An 18,287-nucleotide genomic window follows, 5' to 3' on the forward strand; every position below is an offset into this window, starting at 1 on the left:
ATTTATTGTTTTTAATTTTTAAATTTTATTTTATTTTATTTTTTATACAGTAGGTTCTTATTAGTCATCAATTTTATACACATCAGTGTATACATGTCAATCCCAATCTCCCAATTCATCCCACCACCCCCCTCCCCCCCACAGCTTTCCCCCCTTGGTGTCCATATATTTGCTCTCTACATCTGTGTCTCAACTTCTGCCATGCAAACCGGTTCATCTGTACCATTTTTCTAGGTTCCACATACATGCGTTAATATACGATATTTATTTTTCTCTTTCTGACTTATTTCACTCTGTATGACAGAATCTAGATCCACCCACGCCTCTACAAATGACTCAATTCCGTTCCTTTTTATGGCTGAGTAATATTCCATTGTATATATGTACCACATCTTCTTTATCCATTCGTCTGTCGATGGGCATTTAGGTTGCTTCCATGACCTGGCTATTGTAAATAGTGCTGCAATGAACATTGGGGTGCATGTGTCTTTTTGAATTATGGTTTTCTCTGGGTATATGTCCAGTAGTGGGATTGCTGGGTCATATGGTAATTCTATTTTTAGTTTTTTAAGGAACCTCCATACTGTTCTCCATAGTGGCTGTATCAATTTACATCCCCACCAACAGTGCAAGAGGGTTCCCTTTTCTCCACACCCTCTCCAGCATTGCTGTTTGTAGATTTTCTGATGATGCCCATTCTAACTGGTGTGAGGTGATACCTCATTGTAGTTTTGATTTGAATTTCTCTAATGATTAGTGATGTTGAGCAGCTTTTCATGTGGTTCTTGGCCATCTGTATGTCTTCTTTGGAGAAATGTCTATTTAGGTCTTCTGCCCATTTTTTGATTGGGTTGTTTGTTTCTTTAATATTGAGCTGCATGAGCTGTTTATATATTTTGGAGATTAATCCTTTGTCCATTGATTCGTTTGCAAATATTTTCTCCCATTCTGAGGGTTGTCTTTTCGTCTTGTTTATGGTCTCCTTTGCTGTGCAAAAGCTTTGAAGTTTCATTAGGTCCCATTTGTTTATTTTTGTTTCTATTTCCATTACTCTAGGAGGTGGATCAAAAAAGATCTTGCTGTGATTTATGTCAAAGAGTGTTCTTCCTATGTTTTCTTCTAAGAGTTTTATAGTGTCCGGTCTTACATTTAGGTCTCTAATCCATTTTGAGTTTATTATTGTGTATGGTGTTAGGGAGTGTTCTAATTTCATTCTTTTACATGTAGCTGTCCAGTTTTCCCAGCACCACTTATTGAAGAGACTGCCTTTTCTCCATTGTATATCCTTGCCTCCTTTGTCATAGACTAGTTGACCATAGGTGCGTGGGTTTATCTCTGGGCTTTCTATCTTGTTCCATTGATCAGTTTCTGTTTTTGTGCCAGTACCATATTGTCTTCATTACTGTAGCTTTGTAGTATAGTCTGAAGTCAGGGAGTCTGATTCCTCCAGCTCCGTTGTTTTCCCTCAAGACTGCTTTGACTATTTGGGGTCTTTTGTGCCTCCATACAAATTTTAAGATTTTTTGTTCTAGTTCCGTAAAAAGTGCCATTGGTAATTTGATAGGGATTGCATTGAATCTGCAGATTGCTTTGGGTAGTAGACCAGATTGCTTTTGGGTAGTAGGTAGACCTGCATACAGGTCTTTTGTCTCCCTAGGTAGGTTTATTCCTAGGTATTTTATTCTTTTTGTTGCAACGGTAAATGGGAGTGTTTCCTTAATTTCTCTTTCAGATTTTTCATCGTTAGTGTATAGGAACGCAAGAGATTTCTGTGCATTAATTTTGTATCCTGCAACTTTACCAAATTCATTGATTAGCCCTAGTAGCTTTCTGGTGGCATTTTTAGGATTCTCTATATATAGTATCATGTCATCTGCAAACAGTGACAGTTTTACTTCTTCTTTTCCGATTTGTATTCCTTTTATTTCTTTTCCTTCTCTGATTGTCGTGGCTAGGACTTCCAAAACTATGTTGAATAATAGTGGTGAGAGTGGACATCCTTGTCTTGTTCCTGGTCTTAGAGGAAATGCTTTCAGTTTTTCACCATTGAGAATGATGTTTGCTGTGGGTTTGTCATATATAGCCTTTATGTTGAGGTAGGTTCCCTCTATGCCCACTTTCTGGAGAGTTTTTATCATAAATGGGTGTTGGATTTTCTCAAAAGCTCTTTCTGCATCTATTGAGATGGTCATATGGTTTTTGTTTTTGTTTTTTTACAAAATTTAATTAATTAATTTATTTATTTTTGGCTGTGTTGGGTCTTCATTTCTGTGCGAGGGCTTTCTCTAGTTGCGGTGAGCGGGGGCCACTCTTCATCACGGTGCGCAGGCTTCTCACTATTGCGGCCTCTCTTGTTGTGGAGCACAGGCTCCAGACGCACAGGCTCAGTAGTTGTGGCTCACGGGCCCAGTTGTTCTGCGGCATGTGGGATCTTCCCAGACCAGGGCTCGAACCCGTGTCATCTGCACTGGCAGGCGGATTCTCAACCACTGCACCACCAGGGAAGCCCGATCATATGGTTTTTATTCTTCAATTTGTTAATATGGTGTATCACATTGATTGATTTGCGTATATTGAAGAATCCTTGCATCCCTGGGATAAATCCCACTTGATTATGGTGTATGATCATTTTAATGTGTTGTTGGATTCTGTTTGCTAGTATTTTGCTGAGGATTTTTGCATCTATATTCATCAGTGATATTGGTCTGTAATTTTCTTTTTTTGTAGTATCTTTGTCTGTTTTGGTATCAGGGTGATGGTGGTCTCATAGAATGAATTTGGGAGTGTTCCTTCCTCTGCAAATTTTTGGAAGAGTTTGAGAAGGATGGGTGTTAGCTCTTCTCTAAATGTTTGATAGAATTCACCTGTGAAGCCATCTGGTCCTGGACTTCTGTTTGTTGGAAGATTTTTAATCACAGTTTCAATTTCATTACTTGTGATTGGTTTGTTCATATTTTCTATTTCTTCCTGGTTCAGTCTTGGAAGTTTATACCTTTCTAAGAATTTGTCCATTTCTTCCAGGTTGTCCATTTTATTGGCATACAGTTGCTTGTAGTAGTCTCTTAGGATGCTTTGTATTTCTGCGGTGTCTGTTGTAACTTCTCCTTTTTCATTTCTGATTTTATTGATTTGCGTCCTCTCCCTCTTTTTCTTGACGAGTCTGGCTAATGGTTTATCAATTTTGTTTATCTTATCAAAGAACCAGCTTTTAGTTTTATTGATCTTTGCTACTGTTTTCTTTGTTTCTATTTCATTTATTTCCGCTCTGATCTTTATCATTTCTTTCCTTCTGCTAACTTTGGGTTTTGTTTGTTCTTCTTTCTCTAGTTCCTTTAGGTGTAAGGTTAGATTGTTTACTTGAGATTTTTCTTGTTTCTTGTGGTTGGCTTGTATAGCTATAAACTTCCCTCTTAGAACTGTTTTTGCTGCATCCCACAGGTTTTGGATCGTCGTGTTTTCATTGTCATTTGTCTCTAGGTACTTTTTGATTCCCTCTTTGATTTCTTCAGTGATCTCTCGGTTATTTAGTAACGTATAGTTTAGCCTCCATGTGTTTGTGTTTTTTACATTTTTTTTCCGTGTAATTCATTTCTAATCTCATAGCGTTGTGGTCAGAAAAGATGCTTGATATAATTACAATTTTGTTAAATTTTCTGAGGCTTGATTTGTGACCCAAGATGTGATCTATCCTGGAGAATGTTCCATGTGCACTTGAGAAGAAAGTGTAATCTGCTCTTTTTGGATGGAATGTCCTATAAATATCAAATAAATCTATCTGGTCTATTGTGTCATTTAAAGCTTCTGTTTCCTTATTTATTTTCATTTTGGATGATCTGTCCATTGGTGTAAGTGAGGTGTTAAAGTCCCCCACTATTATTGTGTTACTGTCGATTTCCTCTTTTATAGCTGTTAGCAGTTGCCTTATGTATTGTGGTGCTCCTATGTGGGCTGCATATATATTTATAACTGTTATACCTTCTTCTTGGATTGATCCCTTGATCATTATGTAGTGTCCTTCCTTGTCTCTTGTAATAGTCTTTATTTTAAAGTCTATTTTGTCTGATATGAGAATTGCTACTCCAGCATTCTTTTGATTTCCATTTGCATGGAATATCTTTTTCCATCCCCTCACTTTCAGTCTGTATGTGTCCCTAGGTCTGAAGTGGGTCTCTTGTAGACAGCATATATGTGGGTCTTGTTTTTGTATCCATTCAGCAAGCCTGTGTCTTTTGGTTGGAGCATTTAATCCATTCACGTTTAAGGTAATTATTGATATGTATGTTCCTATGACCATTTTCTTAATTGTTTTGGGTTTGTTTTTGTAGGTCCTTTTCTTCTCTTGTATTTCTCACTTAGAGAAGTTCCTTTAGCATTTGTTGTAGAGCTGGTTTGGTGGTGCTGAATTCTCTTAGCTTTTGCTTGTCTGTAAAGCTGTTGATTTCTCCTTCGAATCTGAATGAGATCCTTGCCGGGTAGAGTAATCTTGGTTGTAGGTTCTTCCCTTTCATTACTTTAAGTATATCATGCCACTCCCTTCTGGCTTGTAGAGTTTCTGCTGAGAAATCAGCTGTTAATCTTATGGGAGTTTCCTTGTATGTTATTTGTCATTTTTCCCTTGCTGCTTTCAATACTTTTTCTTTGTCTTTAATTTTTGCCAGTTTGATTACTATGTGTCTCGGCGTGTTTCTCCTTGGGTTTATCTTGTATGGGACTCGCTGCGTTTCCTGGACTTGGGTGGCTATTTCTTTTCCCACGTTAGGGAAGTTTTTGACTATAATCTCTTCAAATATTTTCTCGGGTCCTTTCTCTCTCTCTTCTACTTCTGGGACACCTATAATGCGAATGTTGTTGCGTTTAATGTTGTCCCAGAGGTCTCTTAGGCTGTCTTCATTTCTTTTCATTCTTTTTTCTTTATTCTGTTCTGCAGCAGTGAATTCCAGCATCGTGTCTTCCAGGTCACTTATCCGTTCTTCTGCCTCAGTTATTCTGCTATTGATTCCTTCTAGTGTAGTTTTCATTTCAGTTATTGTATTGTTCACCTCTGTTTGTTTGTTCTTTAATTCTTCTAGGTCTTTGTTAAACATTTCTTGCATCTTCTCGATCTTTGCCTCCATTCTTTTTCCGAGGTCCTGGATCATCTTCACTATCATTACTCTGAATTCTTTTTTGGAAGGTTGCCTATCTCCACTTCATTTAGTTGTTTTTCTGGGGTTTTATCTTGTTCCTTCATCTGGTACATAGCCCTCTGCCTTTTCAACTTGTCTATCTTTCTTTGAATGTGGTTTTTGTTCCACAGGCCGCAGGATTATAGTTCTTCTTGCTTATGCTGTCTGCCCTCTGGTGGATGAGGCTATCTAAGAGGATTGTGCAAGTTTCCTGATGGGAGGGACTGGTAGTGGGTAGAGCTGACTGTTCCTCTGGTGGGCAGAGCTCAGTAAAACTTTAATCCACTTGACTGATGATGGGTGGGGCTGGGTTTCCTCCCTGTTGGTTGTTTGGCCTGAGGCAATTCAACACTGGAGCCTACCTGGGCTCTTTGGTGGGGCTAATGACGGACTCTGGGAGGGCTCACACCAAGGAGTACTTCCCAGAACTTCTGCTGCCAGTATCCTTGTCCCCACGGTGAGCCACAGCCACCACCTGCCTCTGCAGGAGACCCTCCAATACTAGCAGGTAGATCTGGTTCAGTCTCCTATGGGGTCACTGCTCCTTCCCCTGGGTCCCGATGCGCACACTACTTTGTGTGTGCCCTCCCAGAGTGGAGTCTCTGTTTCTCCCAGTCCTGTCGAAGTCCTGCAATCAAATCCCACTAGACTTCAAAGTCTGATTCTCTAGGAATTCCTCCTCCCATTGCTGGACCCTCAGGTTGGGAAGCCTGACGTGGGGCTCAGAACCTTCACTCCAGTGGGTGGACTTCTGTGGTATAAGTGTTCTCCAGTCTGTGGTCACCCACCCAGCAGTTATGGGATTTGATTTTACTGTGATTGTGCCCCTCCTACCATCTCATTGTGGCTTCTCCTTTGTCTTTGGATGTGGGGTATCTTTTTTGGTGTGTTCCAGAGTCTTCCTGTTGATGATTGTCCAGCAGCTAGTTGTGATTCTGGTGTTCTCACAAGAGGGAGGGAAAGCATGTCTTTCTACTCCGCCATCTTGGTTCAGGGCCCTTACACATATTTTAAGTAACTTCTCCCAGGTTGTGCTTGCCTTTTAACTTTGTTGTGGTGTAATTTGTCATACAGAAATTTAAACTTTTTATGTACTCGAATCTATTCATATTTCCTTTATGATTTCTGTTCACTTAAGTCTTAAATTCTTTCTTATCCTGAAGTCACAAAGACAACTATGGCTATTTTCTTCTAATTGTTGTAAAGTTTCATTGATTACATTTAGAGCTTTATCTGGAGTTAGTTTATTTATTATAGTGTCTAAGTGGGATCTAATTTTATTTTTTCCATCTGAAAAGTCACATGTCCCCCAAACTATTTTTAAAATATTTTATTTTCTCCTCACTGATTGGAAATCTCCTTTCTATCATCTACCAAGTGTCCATATATGCTTGGAACTATCTCTGGACTCTTTATTCCTTATTAGTATTAATTTAACCCTATAGCAATAATCACCTCCTCATCTTATTGTGCTTTTAGAATAAGTTTTCATTTCTTAGTAGAAAAATTTTCTCCTCTCTGTTCTTTTTCAGAACTGTTTTTGTTATTCTCAAATCTAGGATCACTTTGTCAAACTCTATGAAGAAATTCTGTTGCTATTATGATTGGAAATAAATTGTATTTATGATTTGAGAGAAAATTTCCATTTGTGTAATCAGTGTTTCTAGCCATGAGAAGGGCATATCTTTCCATTAATCCAGGTTTTAAAAAATGTTTTTATTACTATTTAAAATTAAGAAAAGTAGTCAAGATAGGTAGGTTATATTCCCATAACAAACACCAAAACTTCTGTCTTTAACAAAACAGATGATTGTTCCTTCATCATGCGAAGTGTGTGGTGGGTCTGGGTGGCTCTCCAGAGCAGCAGTCGTCTATGTGGTAGTTTGGGGTTCCAGGCTGTGTCCATCTTCTGGCAACTCAATATCAACATTTGCTTCTGCAGTCCCCATGGTAGGGGAAGAAAGGGAAGATGGAGAATGGAACACTGGCTTTGAAAAGCTTCTGCCTGGAGTGACACATATCCCTTCTCATATATCATTGGCTGAAGCAAGTCACATGACCAAGGCTTACTTCAAGAGGCAGGGAATTGTAATCTTACAAGCCAGAGTAGAGAAAACCCAGATATATTGGTGGTGGTCCCGATGTCACCATGGTGTATGCTCGTGCTCTAGCTCTGCCACTGACCAGGTAGGTAACCTACGACAGGTCCCTATGCTTCCAATTTTAACATCTGGAAAGTGACAGGATTTATTTACTTATTCAATTGATACTCATCATTTATTGAGAGCCTACCATGTGTCAGGCACTGTGTGACCCTGGAAATATAATGGTAAACATAGTACATCCCTTGCCCTCAAGCAGTTTACAATGTAATAGATACCTTATTGTTGATTTTCAGTTCTAAAATTCCAAGATTTTATTAAAAAGAATTCTCAATAACAAACTCTCCAGAGCATTATATTCTAGAGACTTAGGCATTTTTTCAGAAGCATATTCCTTTTTTGTATACCTGAATCCAGTTGGCTGCAGTATTAATTCTATCACAGCAACAGATACACACATGCCCATCATTTTCAATCACTAGTGTATGTACAGACTGGCACATATGGTGAAAAGAAGAAAGCAGACTTTGGACCATTCTCACAGCTATTGTGAGTTTCATGGGAAGAACACTTCATAAAATAAAGAGAGTAGAAAATCAATTTGATTGAGAAATACCCAGGCCGATAAACTTTGTCACACAATGCACATTCCAGACATCAAAGTTTTTCTATTACTTATGAATAAACCAAATTATAAAGTTTTAAAAAATTATAAAACATTTTGGTTTGCAGTTAATTTTTCCCTAGAGGAATATTTATTGGTATGAAATAGAAGAAATATGAATAAGTATACTTGTGAGCATGCACAAAAGTGGTTTGCCAAGTTTTTGGGTTTTTTTTCAACCTCTTAGGACTTGAAGCAGTCTGCCGAGGTTTAATTTACATGTTCCCTCTAGTTAAACTACAGTTCACAATGAAACATTTATAAGAATTTGAGGCACTGTCTTTAAACATGATACAAAACTTTAAAATTTGCAGGAAATATGCAAAGAATTCCATTCTACTTTGCATTGATGCAACTATGGCATTTCCTTTATTCTTAATACTACATGTCTAATTCTTAAAGCAAAGCCAAAAAATAGTGATGCAGTAATTGGGTGTGGCTTCAGCGTCTTACAGACCATACTAACTAAACTTCTGATTAATCACACCCATTTCTCATCTTTTTACAATCCTTCAGCACTTAAGAGATATTGAGTTTGTTTCACAATGTAACAGTTTTTGATTAATTTGCTAGTTGTTTGTATTTTTAGTTTATTTAATATTAGTATGTTTGTTCCCCTTCTCAATAGTAAAACAAGGACAAAGACCACAATCATATACTCTCAGAACCTCTGGTTTGATCAGTAAGCATCCAATGCTTATTATTGGGTTTTCTTGAAGGCAAAATAAGGATAATCAGGATCTCTGAGTATGAGAAGGACTTACAGAAGCTGGCAATTTACTAAGGAGAGATCAATAACCATTCTCTATTCTCATTATCCATGTTCTTCCCGAGTTATCCAATCTACTGTCATGACATCAAGTGCTATCTTTGACTCCCAAATCCATTATCTCCAGTCATGTCCTTCTTCCTGAGGTCCACAGTGGCAATTCAACCACCATCACCACCTGGTTATCTACACAAACCACTCACACTCAAAATATGCAAGCCAGAATGATTTATCTTCTTCCTCCACATCAGCTTCCTTTGTGGTCTCTCTTTTTCAAGACGGTGCCATCATCCATTGGCCACACAACGCACCTGGAGTCATCCTTGGTTCTTTCAGTTTCCTTATCAGGCACCAAGTCCTGTTGATTCTGTTTCTTTAATGGCTCTTGAATCCATCCTCTTCCTACAACTTCCAACTTTAGTTCAGGCCTTCATTTCCTACCTGACTACAGTAGTTGCTTCCTTTGTAGTCTTCCTGTCTCCAGTCAGGCTTCCTCTAATCATTCTCCCCGTACCCAGGCCTGTGACCTTTCTCATGGGCAGATCTGATCACGGCAGTGAACGTCCACTTCTGGTTACACTCTGTTGACTGGATAGGCGTAGTTCCACATTCTGGTCCTTTCCCAGTTCAAGGGCCTGCTCAGGCGGTCTCGGCCAACTGTGTCCTGAGAGTGATGCCCCTGTTTCCACACTCCTAAAATGCTCTGCCTCACATCATCCTTGTCTGCCTCAACAGAGCTCTTTCCCACCCTGACCTTCCTGTTCACCTTGTCTTCCTTTTCTAGCTTTGTGGTGACAGCAGAGGGCAAGGTGATGAGAGGAAGTATGGACGGACGAAATGAAAAGCACCAAAGAACCTGGAGCTTGATTCCCCAATGCTCTTTCCTTTTCAGTCCTAGAGTTGTCTGTCTTCTTTTGTAAAATGTTTTCTATTCCATACCATGTGTGTGGTTTTTGTGTGGCTCTGAGTGGGCAGTATTATGTCAGTCTGAGAGCCTCAAAGGGCAGTGACCTTGACTACTGATATCACTAGGTCCTGAGTCCACTATAGCAAGACATAGTGGACTATGTGACTAAGTAAATCATTACTTAGTGTTTTCTAATAATAAAAGAAAATAAAGGAATGAAGGGAAAAAACTGAACTATCAAGAAAAGGCAAACTGTTTCAAGCTAATCTTGAATCTTGGTTTAAAATAACATGTCTAAGGAAAAAACCATTTACCTTCTGCTGTGGGAATGTGGACTCCATCATGGCTGTTTCAAAGCTGTGAGCACCCTCTGCCTGGGTCTTCTCCCACAGAGCTCTGAGAAATTGCACAGAACGGCTCTGTATGGACAGGGGCTCAGGAAACAGGCTCTGAAAGGGCATTAATGACAGAAACGTGACATGTTATCTCTTGTCCTAACAGTATTGTTTGATTGACTGCAAAGCACTATTAGGCTTGGTCTGAACTTAAAAATGGTTTAAATTTAAATAAAGCTACAGGGAAATCTGTCTTGAAGATCAAACATATGGTACATTTCATGTTTTTTATTTCTTAACAGAAAATTTAACTTAAATAGGATTTTTAAGACAGTTGATATTGATCTCTTTAAATATGCCTAACCTTTGTAATGTAGTATTTACTGCAATCATTTCTCAAGCATGTTACTTAATTGGAAAATGGTTAATATTAATATATATATTTATTTTTCAAAGATCTGAGAATTAAGGTATAAAATTAAAACAAATATCAAGAGAGTACAAATAGAGTACAAATATCAAGTTTATTTATACAGAGTAAATCGTGAAGAATAGACATTAAATAACCAACAGTCCATTATTCAATTGCTCAGATGTGAACAGTATGAGTGGGGGGATTGGGGAAACACAAACATTTTTGGTTATAAAATGTGTAATGGCTGAATATTCTTAGAGCTTTAAGATATTCTCAGTTTGGGAAAATTAGATTGTTTATGTAAAAAAAGAATCACATTTACATATATATCATTCAAGCCAATGAAAATAAAATTTTTTTAACATCTTTATTGGAGTATAATTGCTTTACAATGGTGTGTTAGTTTCTGCTTTATAACAAAGTGAATCAGCTATACATATACATATGTCCCCATATCTCATCCCTCTTGCGTTTCCCTCCCTCCCTCCCTCCCTATCCCACCCCTCTAGGTGGTCACAAAGCACTGAGCTGATCTCCCTGTGCTATGCGGCTGCTTCCCACTAGCTATCTATTTTACTTTGGGTAGTGTATATATGTCCATGCCACTCTCTCACTTTGTCACAGCTTACCCTTCCCCCTCCCCATATCCTCAAGTCCATTCTCTACGTCGTCTTTATTCCTCTCCTGCCCCTAGGTTCTAAAATTTTCAAAGGAAAATTTAAACTGTTTGTATGTTTACTAACCAATTATGTGTTTAACAGTTATTTACATGTTGTGATGTTATATCTATGAACGTGAGAAGTGTCTCAATTCAAGGGAACAATTTTATAAAAACATATAGAACATAAAAGGCACAAAATTATACACACACACACATAAAATACCATATATATTATCCTTTATGTGTGAGGTGTAATAAAATAATGATTTTGCCTTATAAAATCCCATTTTCTATGTCAATGACTGTCCAAATATTGACTTATAAGACTCTCTAGGTGGTCTTTGTGTACAAAGTTTCTATTTAATAAGTGAATAACAATTTTTTTTTCCAGAAAAATCTTATTGTTATCCTCAAGATGAGCTGCTTCTTATACTGAGTGGGAAAAGGCACAGGATCTTATACCCTGAGTAACTTGCCCACAGATTTAAAAAGGTTAAGAGCACTAACAGATTGATTGTGAAACCCAAAATGTGGACACATGCTTTGCTGTGCACCTGAAACTATCACAACATTGTTAATCAGCTATACTCCAATATAAAACAAAAAGTTAAAAAAAATGTGGACACATCTGGGAATTTCTTGATTATTATCAGAAACTTATACAGCATATGATCTTTCACTTAAAGAAGAGCAGGACCTGATTTAATTAATCATCATTCCAAAGAGGTCCATTTAGACTGGAATCTGTTAATTTGAGAACTGCATGAAGGCGTAAACTGACAGAGAAGGGGAAGAGTCTGGCCCAGCATACAAGGCTAGCACTGGGTTTGTAACTATCAAGTCAAAGATTTGATTTTTATTTACCCCAAAGTCAGGCTTCATCCAGATCACATAATATCAAAGGTGTGGAAGAAGAAAGGAAACATTATAGTGAAAAGAACAAAGAAGAAAAGCAGCATAAACATATATTTTTTGGTGAGTTTGCTCAAAGAGAAAAACAAAGAATCAGACTAAGTCAATAAAATAAGACTGAAGGAGCAAAAATAAAATCAAGGTTTCTTGGTTTGTTTTCAGAAAACTGACAACTGTTAAGAACAAAGCCAAAGATGAAACCAATTACAAAATCACTGATGAAAACCATTTGAAAAACATTAGTAAAGTAGAAGAAGAATAAGGTCATTATTTCAAGAAAAGGAAGAAAAATCAATGCTGTTTTTTATAATCATATACAATTTGATTCACATCAAAATGTGAGCTGTTCTCATCAAGGAGCCATGACGAATGTGAATTATACACACCTGCTGAAATAGGAACATGATCTGGATCCACGGCTGAGGTTCTTGGCTGATGAGAATAAAACTGGATTTACTGTAGAGGCAATAATGACCCTTTAGGGAGCAAGTGAAGAACAGCTTTGCTACACAACTTCTAACAGAATCTAGAAACAAATACACATAGCATTAAACATTAGATTCTTCCCAGAGTTATACCTTATACTTCAACATACAAACATCTTTAGAAATACATTCTTTAGTTTTCACTCTGTGAGCTAATAACTTCAAACAACTATCGATTTGGGAGTAGATCCATTTCATGGAATGTAGACTTAAGTGTAGCTGCTTTAAGCAAGTTGTATTCTATTCCTCTTTTTCTTTTGATTAACAATGGATGAGAAGTCTCCAAGCAACTTGCATGGGAGGAAAAAACCTCTTACCAATAGAAAGGGAGATAGGTGTCGTTTCCATATGATTGGGAACTTTGAAATAACTTGGGAAGCACAAACAAATGGGTGAAGGAAACCGAGGCATTTTCTGGGCAGTGATGGTGTGCCATGACCAGGGGCACTGTTCTCTTGGTTGTACAGAGGCCACAGAAACAACCCCCAGAATAACTCTGGCCAGGGGGTGGCTTCCTGTGAACTGTCCTGGCTCGAAAAGGTTATTTCATCTTGAAGAGCTTCAGTAGGGAAACTTAAAGAGATCATCCTTTAGGAACAAGAAAGTGGGGGAGCATGGTGGTGGTGGCATAGAGCAGAGATGGCGAGGAGCCATGTTTAGGAGCCATTTAATTTTTACAACCCTACAAGATGGGTGTTACTGTTTCTATTTTAAGTATGAGGAAACTTAGCCCATTAAAGGGTCAGCTTAGTGAACCACTGTGACTGCCTTGTTCACCACTATGACCTTGGCACGTGGCACACAATAGATGCTCTAAAGAGAGTGTCTGGAGAGATGAATGATGCTCAAGGATCCAGAAAATATTGCTCAAGTTTGCCCTATCTGTGGCAGAACCAGGATTCGAACTCAGCCAAACTGTTGCCACGTTGGGATGCTTTAGGCTCTACCATACTGGGAATTTTTAAATCTGTAGAGTCATATTGATAGCTCATGGGGTATTTATTGTTTCAGAATTAATCTGACATGTTAAATGAAATATTTTGAAAATAAATAGATTAATTATGCCCTACTATTAAAAATGGAAATGGACTAGAGTTTATTAAAAGCTGATGGGAACCCTAATAAGGTGGTAGAGTCAGTCCCAACCCATGAGAGTGCATGGGGTTCCCTAGAGAATTATGGGGAGGGGGGTAGCTTATCTGTGCACCATCAGGGCTCAGGTGTGAAGGAATAACAGGCTTTTGGGAAAGAGTTTGGAAGAGTTAAGGGAGGGTGGCCAGTGATAGATTAGAGAAGACGACATTGGAAACAAAACAATAAAGCCACAGGGCAATTTAGAAACATATTTAGAAATCTTAATAAATAATAGCTTTCTGTGTGATTCTGAACCATTGGTATAAAAGAGGACTAGTTTTCATGATGTTAGTTGTTTGGGGGAAATTTAAGCATTCAAAATCTTGTATGAAATCAGAAATCATTTCTGCATTCTGTGGGTGAGTGGATCATGAGATATAAAGAGTGCTTGAAAGTTCAGTGGAAAAGACCAGGAGGCCTGCCACTGACAGGGAAAGACTTCATAGAATAGAATAGAGCACAATATCCACTTAAAATTGCTCTATCAGAAATTGTTTGAAAATGGTAATTAAAAATATTTTTTTGGCATTGAAAAATTGAATTTAAATTAATCAATACTAGAGAAGGCAGAAACCAAGAATTCCATAAGAGCGCATACACAAAAAATGGTTCTATTGGAAATCAGTCTAGCTGTAATGTATGCATTGAGACAGCACCTTGTTTTGCTTTAACAGAAAGTTTCAAAAGGGAAAAAGATCGTTTGTAAGAACCTGTGCAGTAGCTTGACAGTCCAAGTTGGACTTCGGGCCCCTGCCACGAAAAAAACATTTTTATCTTTTTCCTTCCCCTAAATTACTGCTCGTTCATGTTTTCTTTTGAAAATGAACATTGATTCAATTTATTTTACTTGCCCTTAGCCTACCAGCTTTCTATACACAAACCACAGGGGTCCCTGATCATGGAAAATGGGCAAAGCGGTAGAACAAAGAGACACCTTTACCTAGAAGCATATATACCGGTGATAAAAACACATCAGTTCTGTGATATAAGGCTTCTGTTAATGCTTTCAGTAAACTGGATCTGTTTCAATATTTTTCTCCTCATTTTTTTTTTTTTTCTGAGCTTTGCTGGATTAGAAAGTTTTTTCAACATTAACATTTAGTTGTTAATTTTTCTCTGTAATTTTCTCCCTCCTGTTCATTCCATGGTATTGAATGGTGGGCATGCAATAAATGGTGTTGGATGAATGAATGGGTGTCAGACACTGTGCAGAGACCAAGAGGAGCCATGATTCTGACCTTGCTCTTAAGAAGTTTACAGCCAAATGGGAGAAACACCTATAAACAACAGTTGTAAATTAAGTTCATGGGATAATGGAGGGACACACAGTACCAACCACTCACAGCAATGAGCAGCTATCATCCTTGGGGAACCAGGCGAGGCTTCCTGGTGGAGGAAATATTTGAGGTGACCTTGAAAGCTAACCAAGATTTTGAACTTAGAAAAAATGTGAGAGAGACAAGCATTTTAAGAGTAGGGAACACCCTGAAAAAATCGCATAAGGCATGAATATTCAAGGTAATTCCGTGTAGTAAGGTTAGTGTATCTGGGTTATTAAGATACTTTTTATTTATACAATTGATGCCTAAACTGTTATTTATTTTTCTACATTAAATGCTGAAAAGAGAGAAGGTCATGCTTTGCTAAATATAGAATGCTTCTCATATTCCACCAAATCTGATTGTTATTTCTTTACTCTTGGTAGATTGTGGCTTATTTTTGTAAAAAAAAAAAAAAATCAAAGGATTTGGTTTGGTCTTTAAAAATACTGAAGTTAACATGAGCAGCAAGAATTGTATAATATAATGTGTTGTAAGTTGCAATACCCAAAACATACACATTACACACATGGATAAATTTAAAGACGTGATACAAAATAAAAGAGCATTTGATCTTTTTTTTAAGTCAAAGTATTTAAGGATCATTTTGAAATTCTTTTCTTCCTCTCACACTTTTCTCCCACAGTTTATATGCTTTTATTCCTACACTGCATTCATTGTACTGTATTAAAATTTTGTTAGCATTTTTTTAAGAGATTTATTCCAGACTTTTATTTAATTTCTTTTGAGACAGGTCTTCCATTGAAATCACTTTCCAAAAACCCAGATTTATAGAATTGCCATTACATGATGCTATCTTTTTTTTTTTAATTTAATTTAATTTTATTTATTTATTTTTGTCTGTGTTGGGTCTTCGTTTCTGTGTGAGGGCTTTCTCTAGTTGTGGCAAGCGGGGGCCACTCTTCATCGTGGTGTGCGGGCCTTACACTATCACGGCCTCTCTTGTTGCGGAGAACAGGCTCCAAACGTGCAGGCTCAGTAATTGTGGCTCACGGGCCCAGTTGCTCTGTGGCATGTGGGATCTTCCCAGACCAGGGCTCGAACCCGTGTCCCCTGCATTAGCAGGCAGACTCTCAACCACTGCGCTACCAGGGAAGCCCTTTTATTTTTTATAAATTTATTTATTTATTTATTTATTTTTGGCATTGGGTCTTTGTTGCTGCACGTGGGCTTTTTTTTTTTTTTTCCTAGTTGCAGTGAGCAGGAGCTTCTCTTCATTGTGGTGCACAGGCTTCTCATTGCAGTGGCTTCTCTTGTTGCGGAGCACGGGCTCTAGGCACATGGGCTTCAGTAGTTGTGGCACGTGGGCTCAGTAGTTGTGGCTCACGGGCTCTAGAGCACAGGCTCAGTAGTTGTGGCACATGGGCTTAGTTGCTCCGCAGCATGTGGAATCTTCCCAGACCAGGGCTTCTCCATGTCCCCTGCATTTGGCAGGTGAATTCTTAACCACTGCACCACCAGGGAAGTCCTATGTTAGTATTCTTAAACAAACTTTTGCTTTAGAATACTTTTAGATTTACAGAAAAATTACATATATGTAATTATAATATATAAATGTATAATTATTATATATTTACATATTGTATATAATTACAGTATATAGAGAGTTCCCTATATACTATAACCCAGTTTCCCCTCTTATTAACATCTTAAGTTGCTATGAGGGACTTTCCTGGTGGCACAGTGGTTAAGAATCCACCTGCCAATGCTGGGGACACAGGTTCAATCCCTGGTCCTGGAAGATCCCACATGCCACGAAGCAACTAAGCCCATGTGCCACAACTACTGGGTCTGCGCCCTAGAGCGCGCGTGCCACAACTACTGAGCCCGCGTGCTGCAACTACTGAAGCCCACGTGCCTAGAGCCCAGGCTCCACAGCAAGAGAAGCCACCACAATGAGAAGCCCGCACACCGCAACGAAGAGTAGCCCCTGCTCGCCACAACTAGAGAAAGCCCACGGGCAGCAATGAAGACCCAGTGCAGCCAAAAAAAAAAAAAAGTTGGTATGTACATTTGTTACAAGTAATGAACCAATATTGACACGTTATTATAAACTTAAGTCCATAGTTTATTCAGATTTCCTTAGTTTATACTTAGTGTGTTTCTTCTGTTCCAGGATCCGATTCAGGACACTACACAACATTTACTCATTATGTCTCCTTAGGCTCCTCTTGGCTGTGACAATTTCTCAAACTTTCATTGTTTTTGATGATCTTCACAGTTTTGAAACATTTTGTAAAATGTTTCTCAGTTGGGATTTGTCTGTTTTTCTCATGAATAGACTGAGATTTCGAATTTGGGGGAGGAAAACCACAGAGATAAAGTGCCATTTTCCTCATATCATATGGAGAGTACATTTGATCTACATGACTTATGATTATTGATGTTGACCTTGAACATCTGGCTGAGGTAGTGTTCACCAGATTTCTCCACTGTAAAGTTACTCTTTTTTCCCCCACTTTCCATACTGTCCTCTTTGAAAAGAAGTCACAATGTGCAACCCATACTTAAAGAGTGGGGAGTTAGCTTCACCTCCTGAGGGCAGAACAGCTGCATAAATTATGTGGAATTCTTCTGCACAAATTTGTCTCTTCCTCTTCTAGTTATTACATTCAAATGATTTGGCCAATTATTCTATCAGTATGTACTCACAGATATCTATTTTATAATTCAATATTATTTTGTTTATTTTGTTGCTTTAACTGTTCCAGCTTTGGCCACAGGGAGCTCTTTCAGTTGGTTCCTGTGTCCATTTGATGTGCTGTCATCATTGTGTGTGTGGTTTTTTATTTGTTTGTTTATCACTTCCTTACTTACATCTCACATACAAGATACTCCAGGCTCAACTTGTATGTTTCCTGCCCTGTCTTAGAATCAGCTGTTTCTCCAAGGACTTCTGGTTCCTTTCACTGGAGAACTGTGTTAGAAACTAAGAGCTAGGTACTAGGTATGTTTGCTGCTACTTGGGTGTCATTGTTCCTTGGCCCCCTAAGGTGACAAAGTGGGGAAATTATGTGTGTATATGTACACATATCTGTTTATAAGTATTTCTATATGCAACCATCTGTATCTATATTAAGCTAAAAATGAGTTCATACCCATGGTTTCAATTCTAATTCATTACCACATGGATCATTTTAGCCTCCACTCCTTGCTTACCTGTAAACTCCCACTTCAACAGTGAGGAGCCTGAGTCACACTCTGTTAGCGTTTTTATCTCTGTCCACTATAAAAGGCAGAGTTCTTTTCCTCTCCCTTTCGCTCTCTTTCCCTCCTCTCCTTCCCTTCCACCCTCCTCTCTTTCTCTCTTAAAAATCTTAGTGTATTTTGTACCCACCATAGTACCTGGCATAGAGAAGCCTACCTCAAAACATAACAATGATACTTTATTATACTCT

General features: G+C 38.3%; 1 protein-coding gene across 6 annotated transcripts in view; it reads right to left on the minus strand.

Moving 5' to 3' along the window:
• VEPH1 (ventricular zone expressed PH domain containing 1) overlaps positions 1-18,287 on the minus strand; it is a 292,646-nt gene that overhangs the window by 119,677 nt on the left and 154,682 nt on the right. For 5 of the 6 annotated variants that reach the window (XM_036850356.1, XM_036850354.1, XM_036850355.1 and 2 more), the window contains 2 exons: positions 12,317-12,456; positions 9,922-10,056 (listed from right to left, as the gene is read on the minus strand). In XM_036850356.1, the coding sequence (XP_036706251.1) occupies positions 9,922-10,056; positions 12,317-12,456 (275 nt within the window). The remainder of the gene's footprint in view (positions 1-9,921; positions 10,057-12,316; positions 12,457-18,287) is intronic. The other variant, XM_036850357.1, reaches the window with a different exon arrangement.

This window comes from Balaenoptera musculus, chromosome 4 (genome assembly GCF_009873245.2).
Source record: "Balaenoptera musculus isolate JJ_BM4_2016_0621 chromosome 4, mBalMus1.pri.v3, whole genome shotgun sequence".
NCBI lineage: Eukaryota > Metazoa > Chordata > Mammalia > Artiodactyla > Balaenopteridae > Balaenoptera > Balaenoptera musculus.